Below are 20,446 nucleotides of genomic sequence, written 5' to 3'. Positions count from 1 at the left end.
CTTAAAAAAATACCACTACAGTTGTAAAACTGCTAAAGCAGACTACACAAGGAAAACTGTGACTGATGCACAAAACTGCCCAAAGGTGCTATTCTCTGTTGTCAAAAAATTGACTGGTGCTAACTCGATCCCTCCTCCCCCGGCACTTGATGGCATTCAGTGTCAGTCCTTAGCGGATTACTTCATAGATAAAGTTGATCTTATCTATGAAAATTTCACTACACCTCCAGGTACTATGTACACTGCCCTTGACATAGTCCAAAAATTGGAAAACAATGACACTGATGCAGTAGTCACTACTTGGCAGCCCTTAGACGCCATTTCTTTCCTCTCCTGTTTAAATAGTGTGAGATCGGGCTCCCCACAGGACGCTCTCCCGGCCAAAATATTAAAACAATTAGACCCTCTCACTCATCCCCCCATCATTAAATTACTCAACGCTTCTCTGAGCGAGGCCCATGTCCCACAACCTTGGAAACACGCCATGGTTGTACCGTTATTAAAAAAACAGGGTGCAGATCCTTCAAATCCTGCTAACTTTCGCCCTATATCTTTGTTGCCAATTTTCTCAAAGATATTGGAGAGACATATAAATTCTCAGCTCTCCAAACTGGTTGAAAACACTGGATTTCTCCATCCTTCTCAGTCGGGCTTTCGGCCTAGGCACTCAACCGAGACAGCCCTCCTGGGGGTGACAGAGAGTCTTAGGCACGGTGTCGATCAGGGAAACACCATGGCGCTCATCCTGCTGGATTTGAGCGCAGCTTTCGACACCGTGTCACATTCCATCCTCATTGACTCTCTGAAATCTCTAGGTGTGGCAGGCCAGGCCTTGGCCTGGCTGGCGTCTTTCCTTAGTGACCGAAGCTTCCAAGTGTTTTCTTCTAAAGCTGCCTCCGCCATTTGTCCTTCCACCCGTGGCGTCCCTCAGGGCTCAATTCTTAGCCCTTTATTATTTAATATTTATGTTAAACCCTTGGCAACCATAGTCGAACAAGCTGGGCTAACCCTGTTTTCCTACGCAGATGACACCCAGATTGTCTTCTCCTTGTCAGGGAGAGACGTAAACAACATCTCCGCACTCAAGTCGGGCCTCACTCTTGTGGCCGACTGGATGCGGAGAAATTGTCTCAAGCTGAATGGGGAGAAGACCGAGGTGGTCATTCTGGGACAGAACAAACATCTTTGGGGTCCTCGCCATTGGCCCATCGAACTGGGAAATGCGCCTACACCATCTACGGCAGTTCGCAACCTGGGCGTCATTACTGACGACAGGCTAACTATGAGACAACAGGCTACTAAGGTCTCAGCCATCTGCTTTTCAACCTTGCGATGGCTTCACAAGATTTTGTGGATGCTCCCCCTCTCCTCTCGCAGAACTGTAGTCCAGGCACTTGTAACATCACGCCTGGACTATGGCAACATTCTCTATTTGGGCGCAGATAAAGCTACTATACATGTGCTGCAGGTGGTGCAAAATGCGGCCGCGCGCCTGCTAAAGAATGTCCCCAGACGCACCTCAGCCACTGCCGCTTTGCGTGACCTCCATTGGTTGAGCATCCCAGAACGCGTTAAATTCAAGGCACTCTGCTATATGTTCAAGGCTAAGCAGGGTAGCGCCCCAGTATATGTTCAGGGGCTGGTAAAACCCTATAGACCCCTGCGCTCATTAAGGTCATCGGACATTGGCAATTTCACAGTACCAAGATGGAAGCTGGCAAAAATGGGAGGCCGCTCCTTTTCCACTCTTGGTCCTAAATACTGGAACTCCCTCCCATTGGCATTAAAATCTGAGACCAACTTACTCCGCTTCCGTAAGGCTTTGAAGACCCTGCTCTTTACTAAGCGTGACCAATAGTCGGCAGAGGCCTTAAGTCAAGGTGACATTCTCTTTTCTTCTACAGTCTATCCCTGGCGCCGGGAAACCCATTGTGGGTAGCTGTGCGCGGTACAAGCTTAAATAAATAAAAATAAATAAATAAATCCTAGATAGGGGGAGGCAGATAGACACAAGCCGCATGAAAGCTTGGCCCGTTAAGGGCCAAAATGGAGGCTTCAGTGGAGCGAGGCGCATGTGGCAGAGACATCGGATTACTTTTCTCCGTCTGTACAGGTTTGACTGACAAACATGGGCAGGTAGGTTGCCGTCTCTTTCTGTTCTCTCGGTGTTTAAAGTAGGCCTGGGCAAAAATTTCGTTCCGTTCGCGGAAATTGCGATAATTTGACATTTTTGCGTTCCGCGGAGAGCGCGAAAATGTCAAAAATTCCGGTTTCCGCAGCTTGGCGATAATTTGTTTCTTGCTCGCGCTGTAAAATGATACATTCTCGCGCGCGCGCGATCGCCTTACCTGAATCCCTGCGTTCGCCGACAAGTTTTCTTGATCCGGTCGCGTTCTCCATGAGATGTTGTATTGTTTTTAGCCATTTGCGCTGTCTCGCGACAGTTCGCGCCCGCAGTGACGTCATGCGTCGCGCGATCACGTCTTTCTTCTCGCGATCATGCACCGCGAGAACAACTCAAAACAAGATGGCCGCGCCCGCAAGCAGCCACATGGGTAAGTTGGCGACCCGCAACCATGCAGAAAATCGCGCGAACATGCCGGAAAAAAACTTCCGCATCTTCGCGATATTTCTGCTTGTTTGCGATAATTTTAAACATTCTCGCGATAATTTGCGAAGGTTAATTCCGCAAATTCCGCCCACCCCTAGTTTAAAGCCGTGAGGTCCTTCGATGTGGGACGTGGCATCCCCCCCAGCCCCCCCCCCCCTCTCCCCCTCTACAGCTCTGGCCTGGCGGGGGAGGGGGTGAACAGCAGAGAAGAGGCCAGCTCTGCTCGTCGGCTCCTGTCTGCAGGGGAGGGAGGGGGGGGGGGGTAGGTGTGCACCGCACATCCCCAGACACTGCCATGCGCCCCTTAGGTCTGTGCTGCTGCCCTTTGACCTCCGGATTCCAGAGAAGGGGGCATTGCAGAAAGTGTGTGTGTGTGTGGGGTGGGGGGGGGGGGAGAAACAGACGCTACAAGAACACTGCTCACTGTACAGCCACCTAAGTGTTAAAAGACAAGAGAGTTGGAGGGGGTGGGGGTGCGGTGCGGTTATAAGTGTGACTAAATGGGCTGGTAGAGCTTAGTGTGATAAGCGCCAGTTAAGGTCAAAATTCGCAGGGGGGTTTGTTATAGGAAATTTATTTCACAGCTTTAAGTGTTTTTTAGCTCACCTAAAGTCTCACACATCGGCTCCAGTATCATGAAAGAATCAACATATTTTAACAACTTGTGTTACAAAATGAATGCGCCTTTATGATTCTGTCACCTCCTTCCCCTCACGCGCCTAGCACCGCTCTCAATGAGGGCATCGAGGCGCCTGAATGAATCTGGTGTCCCACAGAATGTGAAGTGTGTGAAAGAAAGTACACGTGGACACAGTGGGCGTGGCACCGAGACACGCAGCTGAGGCTTACAAAAGCCCCCTTGTATTCTCCCTGTGAAACCCTATACTCTGAGCTCAGCCCACACACTTACCGCAGGTGCGAGCCGCAGGGCTTATTTGCTGTCGGAAGACAGCCTTTGGGGGATACAAAACGCAATCAATTAAACTCAACTGGACATTGTAGGAATGTAAAAAAATGTGGTATTTGTGTCAAATAATAATCATAACTCAGGAAGTAATAACGCAATGTGTTCTCTTTTGGTACAAAGGTGAAATAAAATAAAGTGCATGGGTGTCACTAATAGACATTAATTGTTGAAGAGACGCTATTTTAACTTTTTTTTTTAAAGTATTGGACCCGGAAATTGTAATTGTATAGCGCTTACTACAATTGAGGAGGTGATGAAGCACTTTGCAGCAAATACCGTACTCCTCCAGAACCCAAGATGAGAGTTAAATAGTTTGCATATCGGTTATATGTGCTTCCTTTGTTCCCAATGTGCATCTGTTCTCGTGCGTTGACGCCTGTTCACGTAAACAATCCAGAAGAGAAAGTGCTTGAATCCGTCTGAACAGGGCGTCGAGGATATGTCAGACTTGGACACATATGTACACCTCGCCCCCACCAAGCACCATCTTGACCAAGCAGTCATCAAACAGGCACCGCACCTCCTGATGGACGAGCTCACCAACGCCAGTGTGGCCAGGACACAGAGTGCAAAAAAGTAAACATATAATAATGATAAAGTGACAGGATTTCACCATCCTTGTGCCCAAAATCTGAATCGACGTCTACATATCAACCAAGACAGCCCCACCGCTGCTCCAGGCTTTGAAACACTACCTCAGAAGAGGAAGCCAACCACTCCAAATCACCTGCTCACTTTACCTTTGACCCTACAGAAAGTTCTGCTTCCTGCCAGCTGGACTTGCGCTGTACAAATATAAGATACGCATATAGAATCAGGGTATCTTTGGTTTTCAGTTGCTCACAGCAGAGATGTTTCCAGATGCTCACAGAGACTATGGGCCTTCATAAGAGGCAGCTATCCCATCTTCATTTACTATAAGATTCTAGGCTATAATGTACTTGTAACACGGTGGGCACTGTGCTTGGCACTGGCACTTAATATGCAGCGCCAGCACTTATGACAGTCTGCCACATGGTGGGCTGTTTGCCCGATTTAGAGTGAGCACAACAACATTGTTTACTAATTCAGTATATGTTGAAAATGACAATCACCTTCCACCCATACTAATCTTACAGCTTTGGGGCCTTGAATAGTCTGAGGTGTCACACTTGTAGGAGTGTGCTGGTTAGTAGCTGGTTTGGTACTGTCATTGGTAGGGCTCGCAGGGGCAATGGGTGGTGTAGGCTGCAGTGGCCTCCTGACGAGGGCCCCGGCACTTCATTATTCACAAATTAAGCAATGGGCGGATGGGACATCCTCCACAATTGTGCCAGTGTATCCAGTCATCCAAACTCTAAATAAGGCCCCATGTGTTGTTCCTTCAAATGATTAAAAGTAAACTGCAGTTTCAGTGCTAAAACGCCTTACAAAATGGCAAGCATTATCAAAGCCAATAGATCTGGCTGGCAAACTTGCGTCACAAGCCAGCCCAGTTGGCTTTGTCACTGTGAGATGTGAGAGGCCCAGCATCAGTATGACAAGGGCCTAGGGATGCTCTTAATATGAGAAGTAGCACGGCGGAGAGCTTCATAGGCACTGGTTGCACTGAAAAGCAGCACGGCCCTGGCAGCGAGATGGCATGGATGCATGTTGGACAGGCCACACGAAGGGCTTGCTCCCTCCCCGCACGACAGGGCCCGAGCTCCGGCCCACCAGGTATAACCCACGAAAAGCACCCGTACCCCGTCTCCCGACGGATCTTCTGCCCTCGGACCTCTACTCATCACGGGGCCCAGCCCCACCGGCTTCCCCGGCCGGTTCAAGCCGCCATCTTGGGCCCTGCACCACGAGGCCGCGTGGCCTCGCCCCGACCCTAACCCCGGGCCTGACCGGCCCCGACATCCCGGCACCACCATCCACCCAGGAGGTGAGCGGACCACTTGGCAGGTCAATGGGAGGACGAAGTGTCAAGAGCTCTTCCCCCGCCAGGTGCCGATCGCCCCCAGCTCCCCCAGGCGCTGGCTCCACCCCCTGCTGGGTGTCTGGACACCTTCATCCCGGGCCCTCCGACCTCCAAGTGCGAGGGTCCGGACATCAAAGAGCGCCTGCCCTATAACTGGGGCAACTCCGGAGCAGGAAGGCAGTTGTATCCTGGAGTCGAGAGACACCGAGAGAACTCAGCCTTGACGGACTACTGGCGCTGCCGTAGCCCGCTCTTGTGAACCATCGTCCTGCCTGCTGGCGCTGCCGCGGCCTTCTACAACATCCATCCTCGTCGGGACCTGCTGGCGCTGCCGCGGCCCGTTGTAACGACCATCCTCGTCGGGACCTGCTGGCGCTGCCGCGGCCCGTTGTAACAACCACCCTCACCGGGACCTGCTGGCGCTGCCGCGGACCGTACATCGACCATCGTTCCGGGACCTGCTGGCGCTGCCGCGGCCCGCACCAACTAAGCTCGAGGATTGTGAGCTAATCATCTTCTCATCCAAACTACCTGACTGGTAGACAGACTGTCCCGCTACCCCTTACCCTGCTTTGAGAGACTTGAATCGAGGGGACCCCTGAGTCCAGACCTCCTTGTACCATTCAACCGTACCTTAAGAAGTGCTTATAAAGAACACTGAACCTTATCCTTGTGTGGTATCTGTCTGTGGGGGGGAAGTTACTTATCTGTACGATCGCTGGAGACGGCTCTCCCCGGAGACCTCTCCTCCTGACCCCGGCCGACCCTCCCGGTCCGTCTATCCTTTTTAACATTGGTGGCCAGCGGCGCGATCCGAATCAACGCGTAATCGTACAGAGAGTAGCTCACCCCACGACAACAGCACGATGTCAGCCAAAGATAGCAACTCCACCGAGAAATTCCAAATGGAGAAATTAGAAGAATACAACCACCGCGAACTGAGATAATTCTGCATAGAACTTGGCATTGCTACCACCGGCCTGAGTACCAAAGAGGATCTAAAGCACGCCCTAGAGTCGTGGGCAGAAACTGGGGTCGCCGGACCCTCCGACCAAAGCAGCATCACACCAGAGGGGAACGCCACGGCTCCCGAGGAGCGGGGAACGGGCCTCTCGCAGGAGGAGATCCGAGAAAGAGAAAGAACCAGATTGCACGAGTTGGAAATGGCACGACTCAAGATGGATGGGGAACTCAAGTTAGCTGAACAGAAACTCAACCTCGAGCACATGCGGCTCCGAGATGAACGAGAAGAGAAGCAGAGACAGAGAGAGCTGGAGGAGAAAAAAATAACGCTCGAGCACGAGCGCAAACTGGCGGAAATAGAACTTCGGAAACAGAATAAAGAACTGGGGGTGCCTGAGCGACCACACACCCCGGGGCCAATCGAGAAAAAAGTCCACATCCCCAAGGATGTTGTCCGCGAGTATGTCCGAGAAGACGACATACAACAGTGGTTTAAAGCCTACGAGATCGCCATGACCTCCCACCGGATCGACCGGAGCGATTGGGGAGCCGGACTCTGGGGGAGGTTTATCAACGAGGGGCGCGATGCCCTACTGCAGCTCCCAGATCACCAAATGTCGTCCTACGACCACATGAAGGCTGCCCTCCTCACCCGCTACGGCCTCACACCCGAGATGTACTGCCAGAGGTTCAGAGATTGCACCCGGATCCCAGGTACAACTTGGGTAGAATACGTGAACTATTTCAGCCGTGCCTTCGAGGGCTGGATAAAGGGGAGCCAGGTCACCACCTACGAACAACTCTTTAACCTGATGGTATGGGAGCACCTGTCAAACAACTGCTTCGTCGAGCTCAGGCAGCACCTCCTCGACAGTAAGCTGACTGACCCCCGGCAGCTCGCCGCCGAAGCAGACCGATGGGAAAGCACCCGAGTGGGCCGGAGGGGGCCACACGAACAGAACAGAAACAACCAAGGCCAGCACCGTCCTCGGGGAGGAGGAGGGGGCCAGGGGCGAGGGAGAGACGCCTTGCCCGCAACACCCGTGGCCAGCACCCCGGCTCCGGCCGGTCGGGGCAACCCCCCGTGGCGTCCTGGGGTCCGAGCCAACGTCACGTGCCACCGATGCCAGCGAGTCGGCCACTACGCCAATGACCCGAGCTGCCCGCAGAACCAAACACCCAAGCCCCGCCAGGTAGCTGCCACCGCCCTGGGGAAAGAGCGATCATTGGAGGAACCAGAGGAGTATGAGCCGGCCCAGCAAGAGTGGGAACCGGCCGCCATGGTCCTGGCGTGCTTAGGGGGAAGAGACATGGTCCCGCGGGCTCCCCTACCCGCTAACACCAGGAAATATGGTCAGTGGGTGACCATTAATGGACAGCGAGCCGAGGCCTTGCGTGACACAGGCGCCAGTGTGACGGCCGTCCGCTGTCACCTGGTGAAGCCCGAGCAGATCCTGCCGAACATTCTCTGCCCCGTCCGCTCGGCAGACAACTCTGAAAGTCTGTGTCAAATGGCCTGCGTCCCATTCGAATGGGGAGGGGTCTCCGGCCTGTTGAAGGTGACGGTCCGGGACGATGCCCCCGTGGACTGCCTCCTGGGAAATGACCTCGAGAGTTCCCCGTGGGCCACCGTTGAGAGAAGAGAGCACCTGGGGATGCTGGGCCTCCCGGACTGGGCCTGCATAACCACCCGGTCCATGGCCGCCCGTGCCGTCCCTCGATTAGAAGAACCAGAATGGCCAGCACCTCCGCCCCCAGTCGCCCCAGTAGAAGACACCGACGAGGCCAGCCTCCCAGACCCGACGGCCGAAGGGGACGCGCAACCCCAGGACCTTCCTGACCTGGCTCAGTGACGACAAGAGGGGGGGCCCACCCAAGCACAGTTCCGCCAGGAACAACAGACCTGTCCCTCCCTTGAGGGACTCCGCCAACAAGCCAGCGCCCAGAACGCAGGGGACTCCACCGGAACTCACTGGGTCTACTGGGATAACGACCTGCTATACAGCGAGCAAAGAATCGCCGAGCTGGGGGCCGGTCGAGTACTGGTGGTACCTCTCCGCTTCAGAGACTTTCTGCTCAACCTGGCCCACGATGTCCCCCTGGCTGGACACCTGGGCCAAGATAAAACGTACAGCCGCCTAGTGACCCACTTTTTCTGGCCGAAGATGAGGAATGACGTCCTGAACCACTGCCGATCTTGCCCCACATGCCAAGCCAGCGGGAAGAGTGGTCGGAAGCTGAAAGCCCCTCTGCAACCCTTCCCTGTGGTCACCACCCCGTTCGAGAGGGTGGGGATAGACATCGTGGGGCCTCTGGACCCCCGCACGGCACAAGGACACAGGTTCATCTTAGTACTGGTGGACCATGCCACCCGCTACCCCGAGGCGGTGCCCCTACGGACCGTGACCGCTCCGGTGGTTGGCCGGGCCCTAATGGGGATCTTCTCCCGGGTAGGCTTCCCCCGAGAAGTCGTCAGCGACCGAGGCACGAACTTTATATCCAAATACATGAAGTCCCTCTGGCAACAATGCGGGGTCACCTACAGATTCACGACCCCCTATCACCCCCAAGGGAACGGACTAGTGGAGCGTTTTAACCGCACCCTCAAGGGGATGATTGGGGGATTGGAAGAGCCCCTCCGTCGCCAGTGGGATGTACTACTCCCGTGCCTCCTCTTCGCCTACCGCGAAGTTCCCCAGAAGTCCCTCGGTTTTAGCCCTTTCGAACTCCTGTACGGGCACCCTGTGCGAGGGCCCCTCAGCCTAGTAAAAGAAGGTTGGGAGATGGCCCCCCTAAAGACCCCTCCAGACGTCTTCAAATACCTCCTGGCCCTACGCAATCAGACCCGGCGCTTCAGAGAGATGGCCAAGGCGAACCTCGAGGCCAGCCAGGAGGACATGAAGAGGTGGTATGATCACAATGCCTCCTCCGTTGAGTTCGAGCCTGGACAACAAGTATGGGTGATGTCCCCCACCGAACCATGTGCCTTGCAAGATAAGTGGACGGGGCCCTTCAAAGTGGTCGAGCGCAAAAGCCCCGTCACTTACCTCATCGACCTGGGGACCTCCCGGAACCCCCTTCGGGTCCTCCACACCAACCGACTCAAACCACACTTTGTGCGCTCAGAACTCAGCCTCCTGATGGCTACGGACAGTGGGGCAGAGGAAGACTCCGAACCCCTCCCGGATCTTCTGAAGACTCAGGAGAATGACGGCTCCGTGGACGGGGTCCGGCTCTCTGACACCCTCACTTCGGAGCAACGCCAGGGCTGCCGGAACCTCCTGCTGCAGTTCGCTACCCTGTTCTCCCTCACCCCCGGGGTCACCCCTTGGTGTTTGCACGACGTGGACACCGGGGACAGTCCCCCTGTCCGACACCGGGCCTACCGCGTACCAGATCGGGTACGGGCCTGCATACAGGAGGAGGTGGCCAAGATGCTCACAATCGGGGTCATCGAGCCCTCGGACAGTCCCTGGGCCAGTCCGGTTGTATTGGTCCCCAAAGCCGCTGCCCCCGGCACCGCACCTGAACTGAGATTCTGCGTCGACTACCGGGGCTTGAACGCTGTCACCCGGACCGACGCTCATCCGATCCCCCGAGCAGACGAGCTGATCGACCGGCTGGGGGCCGCCCGCTACCTCAGTATCTTCGACCTAACAGCGGGCTACTGGCAGATCGGCCTCACACCCAGGGCTCAGGAACGGTCAGCCTTCTCTACCCCCGATGGCCACTACCAATTCAAGGTCATGCCCTTCGGCATGAAGAATGCCCCCGCCACGTTTCAACGCCTCGTGAACCAGGTCTTGGCGGGGCTTGAAGAGTTCAGCGCTGCCTACCTGGACGATATCGCTGTGTACAGCCACCACTGGCCCGACCACCTCCGTCACCTCCAAGAGGTCCTACAGGCCCTCCAGCGGGCCGGCCTCACAATTAAGGCCGGCAAGTGCCAAATTGGCCAAGGGTCTGTGACCTACCTTGGGCACCAAGTGGGAAGCGGGCTGGTGGCCCCGCTACAACTTAAGATTGCTGCCATCCAGTCCTGGCAGCCCCCCGTCACCCAGACCGAGGTCCGAGCCTTCTTGGGGATCACCGGCTACTACCGGCGGTTCGTGAAAGACTACGGCAGCATCGTGGGGCCCCTCACGGGTCTCACGTCCAAGAACCAGCCGAAGCGGATTAACTGGACCCCCGATTGTCAAGCGGCCTTCGAGAAGCTGAAGGCCGCTCTATGCACCGCCCCTGTGCTCCAGGCCCCCGATTACAGTCGGGAATTCATGGTACAGACCGACGCCTCCGACCACGGCATCGGAGCCGTCCTTTCTCAGTTAAACCCCGAAGGTCATGACCAGCCGGTGGCCTTCATCAGTCGACGTCTCCTGGCCCGAGAACAGCGCTGGAGCACCATCGAGAGGGAGGCCTTCGCAGTGGTGTGGGCCCTCAAAAAGCTCCGGCCCTATCTCTTCGGTACCCACTTCCGGGTACAAACCGACCATCGACCCCTGCAGTGGCTGATGCAGATGCGGGGGGAGAACCCAAAACTCTTGCGCTGGTCCATTTCCCTGCAGGGAATGGACTTCACTGTGGAGCACCGACCAGGCCAAGACCACGCCAACGCGGATGGCCTGTCCCGCTTTTTCCGCCTCGACGAAGAGAGTCCCCAAGGAGATGGGTGACTCTCCCCGTCTTCAGCTGGGGGGGATGCATGTTGGACAGGCCACACGAAGGGCTTGCTCCCTCCCCGCACGACAGGGCCCGAGCTCCGGCCCACCAGGTATAACCCACGAAAAGCACCCGTACCCCGTCTCCCGACGGATCTTCTACCCTCGGACCTCTACTCATCACGGGGCCCAGCCCCACCGGCTTCCCCGGCCGGTTCAAGCCGCCATCTTGGGCCCTGCACCACGAGGCCGCGTGGCCTCGCCCCGACCCTAACCCCGGGCCTGACCGGCCCCGACATCCCGGCACCACCATCCACCCAGGAGGTGAGCGGACCACTTGGCAGGTCAATGGGAGGACGAAGTGTCAAGAGCTCTTCCCCCGCCAGGTGCCGATCGCCCCCAGCTCCCCCAGGCGCTGGCTCCACCCCCTGCTGGGTGTCTGGACACCTTCATCCCGGGCCCTCCGACCTCCAAGTGCGAGGGTCCGGACATCAAAGAGCGCCTGCCCTATAACTGGGGCAACTCCGGAGCAGGAAGGCAGTTGTATCCTGGAGTCGAGAGACACCGAGAGAACTCAGCCTTGACGGACTACTGGCGCTGCCGTAGCCCGCTCTTGTGAACCATCGTCCTGCCTGCTGGCGCTGCCGCGGCCTTCTACAACATCCATCCTCGTCGGGACCTGCTGGCGCTGCCGCGGCCCGTTGTAACGACCATCCTCGTCGGGACCTGCTGGCGCTGCCGCGGCCCGTTGTAACAACCACCCTCACCGGGACCTGCTGGCGCTGCCGCGGACCGTACATCGACCATCGTTCCGGGACCTGCTGGCGCTGCCGCGGCCCGCACCAACTAAGCTCGAGGATTGTGAGCTAATCATCTTCTCATCCAAACTACCTGACTGGTAGACAGACTGTCCCGCTACCCCTTACCCTGCTTTGAGAGACTTGAATCGAGGGGACCCCTGAGTCCAGACCTCCTTGTACCATTCAACCGTACCTTAAGAAGTGCTTATAAAGAACACTGAACCTTATCCTTGTGTGGTATCTGTCTGTGGGGGGGAAGTTACTTATCTGTACGATCGCTGGAGACGGCTCTCCCCGGAGACCTCTCCTCCTGACCCCGGCCGACCCTCCCGGTCCGTCTATCCTTTCTAACAATGCAACAGGTACATCTAAAGATAGATGGGCATCTCAGGTCTGAGAGATCCAGAGCTGGAAGCATCTTGGAGAGAAGAGATAAATCAGCAGCCTCGCAGCAGGATGAAAAGGCGCAGCCAGACATCATCCCAGTAGCATGGCGAGAGGGAGCCGCTAGGATGCGTTTTAGCAGATAGAAGTCTGGCATTATGTGCTGCCATCTTGGTGTCAGGCACCCTAAAGTAAGAGAACAATGGTGCCATCTTCGGGTCAGGCTAACACTGAGGCACTGACAAAGGCAATTAATAATGTGTTGCAGTAGAAATAAGAAATACAATTCTGCATAACTTGTACATACTGGATAAAGAGATGCATGTATGACGACTTTGTGTACCTTGAAGATGTGAAGTAGTTCCTCATGCACAACAATGTAAAGGAGGCTCCGCCCAGAATAGTATGAGGCGTTAGAGCTTTACTAATTTAGGGCGTAGCCAAAGCCATTCTATGTATACATTGATGGATTCTGAACAACAGCTGTTGTAGACAACTAAAGCTGTCTTTAGCAAGGCCTTAAAAGCAAAGCACCTATGAAGCGCTTGTCATATATTAATCAGATAGCTTTATAATGCTTACAAATCACATGTTACCTTAAGACTCATATACTGGGACTTTAATACATTTACATGGCAGAAGGAGTGCCCACTAAAGTATACAGAAATGTGTGCCACTCCAAATAGCGAATATTCGATTCTAAAGTATTTAAGGGAAGTTCACTTCGAGCTTATGCAGCACATAAAAGAACACACAAAGCTCCCAACTCTTGGAAACTCTACACAGCACCAGTAAATAATACACAGACGTCAAGGTGTCTATACAGAACTTCGAAAGTCCATTGTGACTTAGAGCTGCATCCATTGTGTGCTCCTCCAATAGCGCCTAGAATCCTTGCACTCACCTTGAAGAGCGCATAGTGCAGGTACTGGTAGGGCTCCCTCCGCTGGAAGTCCCGCAGCGTGTCCCGGCCGGGGTAGGGCACCTGGAAGGCGGGCAGGCCCTGCTTGCACTCCCTCCAGCAGACGGCGGTGGCCAGCAGCTCCCGGTGCCAGCTCTCCAGGGGCTCGGAGGTGCGGGTCGCCCCCCGCGGGCCGCACACCCGGCCACAGGCGGCCTCGCTGTCCCGAAGGAGGCGGTGCAGACGCAGGCTGTGCTCCAGGAGCCGCACCGCCTCCCTCCAGCTCTCGCCCTCGTAGTGCTCCAGCGCCAGGCTGTAGGTGGCCGTCAGGGGCGCCAGGTCCGCCCGGGAGAAGCCCCGAAAGCTGTACTTCTCGTACTGAGCCCGGGGGCAGAGGGGCGCCAGTGAGAGCAGCAGAGCCCAGAGTAGGGCTAGACGGGCGCTTCGGTAGGAATGTAGGAGAGTCTGGGGGTGCATGGCAGCTGGCTGTGGGGTAACACCTTATTGAAGCTAGGGTGCCCCTGCAGCCCACCCGTAGGGTCCACCCACTGCTGGCTGCCCCCTGGGGCACCTCTTGCCACCAGGCACTTCCTATGCTCCGGCCCTGGTGCCTTCTGTCACTTTTGAGGCACCAGCTTGGTGTCACTCATTATTCCCTGGGTGCCCTTGCCCCCCTCTCTGCTGCTTCTGCCTCGGTGCAGCTGAACTGCCCTGGCCCTGCTGTCACTTCTCGTGCTGCTCCCGACCCCCTTCTGCCGCCCTCTCATGCCCCTGTCTTCTTTCTCTTGCGTCCTGTCTCCAGCACACGCTACCCTGCACGTAGCACCCGGCTCGAAAATTCCGTTCATTGAAAGTTGGGGAAAAAAAGGTTTTAGAGCACATCTGGAACTTTTTTTTCCAGTTCCCAAATTTGGTAAAAGGTGGGAGGGAGGATGAGCTGGGGATTCTGCGGGGTCTTAGTGCTCCAAGAAACCCAAGGAAGTTGTGGAGATATAAATACACCCGTCCATTTAGAGGTGGGCGAGCCTCCAAATGAACAGGGCGAGCCGAGCCAAGGGTCGCCTCTGGCTCTAAAAGCCTGTGTTCAAGCCGAGCCTTGAAACGATTTAAATCTGTTTCAAAGTGCTGCTAAAGGCTGGCTTTACTAATCCACTCAGCTATCCACTTTAAATGCAGATCTGTTCTTTGCAGCAGGCACATTAACCCTCTGCGCTACTTTATGGCGAGTCAAAATTGCCACTAGATGAAGCTGGAATCTCTCTCTCTAGCAGGAACATTAATCTCAAGAGTTATCTTGACATTTTTATTGCTGCCTAAAAGCTGGACAGCGCAAGGAACTCTGCCGCAGGTACTCTTAAATCTTAAGTTATTGCTAAACCCAGCTGAGCTGACCCTGAGGTCAGTGCCCCACCCCCTCCAGGACAGCGCCCAGTGCTGCCGCACCGGTCGCACTGCCCTAAGGCCGGCCCTGGTCATGTGCTCCCTACATGCGGCGTACATTCTATTATACGTGGAGCAACAAGGCTATTAAATCAAACACTAGAGGTTTTGAACAGCGCACATCCTGAATTCACATGTTTGAAAGTGCACTCGTGATAATGAACAACAAGCATTGGCATATACAATAGGTCTCGCTTTTGGGACCATATAAGTATTTATAAGACTTTTTAGGCTACGTGGTTGGTGTATCAGGGGTATAATTTCTCAGCAAGCTCTTCTAGTGACTTCTCATAGACCCCCTTGGGTGTTCTGTGAATACGCAAGTCAAAGTGGATGTTTCATCACTCTTGCGAGACCTAAAAAATTAGACTGAAAGACAGGAAGTGAAGGTTGGTGGAAGAAAGCGGGATAAGGTGGAATCAAGACTAGGCATCTGTGTATGCCAGTCCATGTGGGGCTGTCGCAGGCATGCAAGGTCACAGGTAGGTCAGCAAAGTAGGCACAACTACACCCAGCCCTCCTTGTTAATCAGCGTATGCCTGTTACTGGCCAGGCACAGAGGGAAGGGGATGAAAGGAGTACCATTAGAACGATTGGCTGGCATCAGATCTCTCCAGGGGGAGACGAGTTGGGTTGGAGACAGAGGCCGGATTACGGAAAGCAGTCAGCCGCAGGCAGGAGGAGGTATAGCAACAGGGGCAGCAGGGAGAGTGAGAGAAGGAACAGAGGGACTGAGAAGGAAAGAGCAGGAGCGCTGCACATGGGAGGACAGGCAGAGCAGGGATGAGCAAGCAGGGACAGGGGAGAGCTAGAAAAGGGGATTAGAAAGGGATAGGGGGCGTCCGGAGGCCAAGAGAGCAAGTAAGGACAAGAAAGAGCAAGCAAAGACGGGAGGACGTGCGGAGGCGGGAGAGTAAGTCGAAGAAGACAAACCAGGGAACTGTAAGGGCAGGTTTTTCAAGTAAGGAGAGGGAGAGCAAAAAAGGACAGCAGCGGGGTAGAAAGCAGGGACATGCACGCGGCGACAGTGAAGCAAGCAGGACAGAGGTGGCAGAGAAATCAAGAAGGGACAGAGAAGGGTCGTCGAAAGCAAGCACAGACATAGCAAGGAATCGGGAACAGGTCAAGGAATCGGGGGAAAGCACAGAAAGCAAGCAGGGACAGAGGATCATCAGAGAAAGCAAGCAGGCAGGGAAAGAAAGCATCAACTGGAGAAGCAAGCAAAAAGGAAGCTCAGAGAAAGGGTAAGAAATCTGGGACAGAGCGTGTAAGCAGGGACAGCGGACAAGGGAAAAACAGGCAGAGCAGGGTCCCGTAAAAGCGTAAGTCATCGCGATCGTGATCACTCTGAAAGCGAAAGTGATTGCGATGACGCGCTAAAGCAGCGGGGGGAGGGGCATGGTGCTGAAGACTGGCGCAGGAAAGGCAGATGGCTGGGCGAGAAGGGAGGGGGGAATGCAGGCAGCAGCTGTGCGCGTGCACGCCATCGTGCACTGTAGCTTGTAGCCAGCACAAAAATGTGGGTAGCACTTTCAAAACCCACCTACTAAATGTCTCACTAGACCTGCGCATGCGCTGGGTCAGGTGAGACCTAAAAAGGATGCTCAGTGAAATAAAGTATTTGCGTAGGATTACGCAATTTGGTCATACCGAGAACCTGGGATTGGGGCCAGTGTATAGGTATCACTTTCTGACATCAAAGTTACAGTTGCGTCGGTAGGTCTTTTGCCATCCGTGGTGCTCTGAGCCGTTGCCGTCCCGCGGCGGCCGTAAGAGTAGGGGTGGGGGGTGTCGATCAATTCCTGCTTTCACCGCCTGCGCGGCCACAGGTAAGAGCGGGAGGGGGGTGAGGCCATTGCCCCGAAAACTCATGCCGCCTGGGGCGGACCCCCACCTCCCCCCCTCCCCTCCTTGCTATGCACCTGCAAGGTTAATGCTTTTCCTTAATTCTTGGAGGATGAGATTAGAGGATGGGGTTAGGCAGAACTCACATTCTATTTTTGATAGTTTCACAAACTTTATCTAAGGGCATAAGAGCAGCTCACCGCAAACACAGACTATGTTATACATTTTTTTCTCCAGGTACATTTCCCTGGGCTCACAGGATCACAGGTCTGGAATCAAACCTGGCTTCCCATGCTGCACGGTCTGCAGTTGTAACCACTAGGTAACATCGCCTCGCGTGAAAAGACTTGTTTTGGCATGTAGTTAGCTGAGACAGAGCAAGGCATCTGAATCAAGCTCTCAGTGGATTGGCCACCTCTACTGTTCATACTGGAGCTCCACTGGAGGCTCATTCAGCCCAAGCCTGCCCAGGATCACAGGGGAGCCACAGCTTCTACCCATGGAGCGGGATGATGGCCCACAGCGCTGTGATTTGCCCTCAATATCCACTATCTCAAAATGTCACTTAATGCAATTTTACTTCTCAAGTTTGCTCTGCAAAACCAGCATACTGCTAAATATTCTTTTATTTTGTGTTTGTATGCTCATGCCTGCAGGTTTAACATTACATTTATTAAAAGTAGCTCAAAAGGAGAACTTTGCACTTCTGCACTAGTTGTTACTGAAAGAAGGTAAACCTCCCCTTCTTGCAAATGTCCTTGCCTCATAACATATCCAATGCCTGAAATGAAAGCACTGTGTTCTGCATGTTGCTACTTATTGACTGCAGGGGTTTCAGAGTAGACATTGTCTTCCCAGCAGCATAGGGACACAACCGGACTGGGAACCGAAACCGGCCCTAGCAAACAGCTCGGCTGGTCCGGGGGCTGGAGGCGTTAGTTGGATGCACCACTCCCGTCTCACCGCTGCAGCTTTTGTTACAGTGGGCCGATATTGCAGCTATGCTGCAAAACCACCCCCGGTGGCAAAATGGACTCCCAGGGGTCCAACCCTGGCCCCCACTATGGTGATCCACCGGGGAAACGCCCGGTGCTCGCCACGGCCACCGCCGCCCTGCATAGGGATGCTCTGTTGTGTGGGGTGTATGAGTTATCCTTAATTATTGAGGAGGAGCAAGTTGTGTTGCCGAAGGGTAAACGCAGTCTGAAGGGACACTACACTGAAGACCATCATGTCTGCAACAGGTTTGGGGGAGGGAGTGTTGGGATGGAAAAGTCCCTTGTACGACCAAAACTAGAAGAACGGTGACACCGGCCCTCGTCAGCAGCAGACTGAACTACGGCAACGCACTCTATGCAGGAATCCCAGCCAAACACCTACGACGACTACAGCGCATCCAAAACGCCTCCACCCGACTGATCGTCAACGTCCCCCGCCGCAGCCACATCACCCCCACCTGAGAGACCTACACTGGCTCCCCGTCGACAAGAGGATCACCTTCAAGTTCCTCACCCACGCACACAAAGCACTCCACAACACCGGGCCAGCCTACCTGAACAGCGGACTCAGCTTCTACACCCCCCCCCCCCCGCCGGCTCCGCTCCGCCAGCCTCGCTCTCGCCTATGTCCCCCGTATCCAACGAACGACCTCCAGCGGCAGATCCTTTTCCTACATCGCCGCCAAGACCTGGAACACCCTCCCTACCCACCTACGGCAGACCCAAGACCTACTCGCCTTCAGAGGACTCCTCAAGACCTGGCTCTTCGAGCAGTAGCGGCACCCCCCTCCCTCCCTCAGCGCCTTGAGACCCTCACGGGTAAGTAGCGCGCTTTACAAGTACTCTGATTGATTGATTGATTGTATGGTAACAGACGTGTACCCCTGTCCTGAGTACCCCAGCTACAATAATGTCAGGTACATGGTGCTGATTTTTGTTGTCGTGGGCGCCATGACATAGGCCTGTCTCATGGATTGCAGTCTTGTCAGACCGGGAGAGTGCCCACAGCGCTACCCTCAGTGGTACATTGCTTCTGCCTTCACCAAGAGTTAAGTACCATGGGCGCGGTGGTGGCAGCATACCGGGTAGTGATCAGTAGAAGTGAACAGGCCTAACTGTCTGTGTGAAAGGAGTGAGGCCTACAGGCTCACTCATGTAAAGTTCAGCTGCTGTGTGCTTAACTCACCCTTTGTATACATCAAGTTAGTATGTAGTGCTGTGCAGTGCATGTGTGTTTTATGCATGCGCTGGGTGTATGTGTCTGCGAATGGTACAATACATGGATGATTCTAGGTTCCATTTTGGGATACCCAGGGCTGACTGGAGGAGCATGAGGAGGTAGAGTTATCCCCCAGGTAGATTTGTGGATTGGTGCATTCCGGTGAGCTGGGTGAGGCACACACTGGAAGAAGAGCCAGGCTCTTCAGTATACTTTAAAGAGGGCTCTTTGATTCAGAGAGAGGTCAGTGGAAAGGGGCCTGGGCACATCTCGGGTAGTGGCAGCTGGCATGGCTCACGGGTTGCAGAGTGGGCGTGGGGGATAACGGGGGTTGAGCGGGGGTGGCGAATATAAAAAAAACATTTGAAAAATGAACTTACATTGCCGCCGGGTCACGCGTCTCTACTCCTGCTCTCCTCGTGGAACTCGAGGAACAGGAAGCCCAGCAGGCTCCACTCACCAATTACAACGCTGCAATGCAACGTTGTGATGCTTCTCTGACCAATCACAATGTTGCAATGCAGCGTTGTGATTGGTTTTAAGCGTCCTGGTTCCCTGCTCAACCAGGGAATGGGGGCCTAGGCACGTTATCCACGCAGGCTGTAATGCAGCCTGCATGGAGAACGGGAATGTGCACATGACTGGTTTGGGCGGCCCAAGAGGGCTGCCCATACAGTCATTGTGCACTTAGGAGTGGGTAAACCACTCCTCCCCTGCCCTGCTCCGAGAGAAGAGCAGCCACACCGTCCGCAAAGCAGCACAAGCATAAAATTATAATAACTGAAAATTCAAATGTTATATTTCTACTTCTCGCCCTGCTTGAAAGCAGTGGGGCGATGCTTCTTCGCCATAGCGGAGGAGCCGCCACTGATCTCAGGAAGGAAATGGGGCTCATAGGAGAATCATAAATAGTAGTGTTAGGACCTGGGTTAACCTTTTGATGCACATATCACCGTGAGTGAAATCCAGGTGTGAACCTATAGTCACTCCCATGGCGTGCAGATTTTGAGTCACTCGTGCTGTGACTGTTTTGTGGGGGAAGGGCAGGGCAGAGGACTGGGCACTTTAAAAGGAAGCAGACTCCTACACACATCTCAAAGACAGTATTACCCTAAATCACATTTGGTGTCTGGAAATGGACTAGAAGAAAGGGACCTTGAGGACCCCACAATTGTCAAATGCCAAGCAGCCAGTCAGGCTGTGCAGGGAGGAGAAGCTCTGAAAGACGTCTGCCTGTGACCAAGACTAGGGGTTAAGGCCTGCCAGTCTTTCAACTTGGTGAAAGGACATCACCCAGGGAAAACCCAAGACCACCATCCCCTGTATCCAGGAGCACAGTGTCTGCCTGCTTGCTGAGAATAGTGTGCCCCATGAAGAAGAGGAGATCTCATGCCCCATGAAGAAGAGGAGATCTCTGGACGGATCAAGGTCCGGTGAGGGATCCTGCTGGGTGGATCCCTGTAGCTAGGCGTAAGCAGAAGATCTTCTTGCCAATCAGGCCACTGCCCGTGTACATTGAGAAAATCAGCAACCCCAAATGTCAACTGTGAAGTTAACTGTACTGACTTGGATGTTGCCTATGTGCAGTGTAAACGCTGGTGACCCTGTATGCCAGAGAGCGCCGCTATGAAGGTAACCATGCTCATTGCGCTTGCCCATGTGCGGTGTGAAAGTCGGAAACCCCATATGCCAGAGGGGGCCGCCATGAAGTTAGC

General features: G+C 54.5%; 1 protein-coding gene across 1 annotated transcript in view; it reads right to left on the bottom strand.

Moving 5' to 3' along the window:
- The window catches only part of LOC146869676 (endoplasmic reticulum protein SC65-like), a 123,159-nt gene extending 109,084 nt beyond the window's left edge, over nt 1-14,075 (bottom strand). Inside the window, exon 1 of the mRNA XM_085609966.1 lies at nt 13,233-14,075. Coding sequence (XP_085466092.1) covers nt 13,233-13,706 — 474 coding nt within the window. The 5' untranslated portion in view covers nt 13,707-14,075. The remainder of the gene's footprint in view (nt 1-13,232) is intronic.
- Between the last annotated feature and the right edge of the window lie 6,371 nt (nt 14,076-20,446).

Source organism: Triturus cristatus, chromosome 1_1 (genome assembly GCF_964204655.1).
Source record: "Triturus cristatus chromosome 1_1, aTriCri1.1, whole genome shotgun sequence".
Classification (NCBI taxonomy): Eukaryota; Metazoa; Chordata; class Amphibia; order Caudata; family Salamandridae; genus Triturus; species Triturus cristatus.
This window is presented reverse-complemented; position numbering and strand designations above follow the sequence as displayed.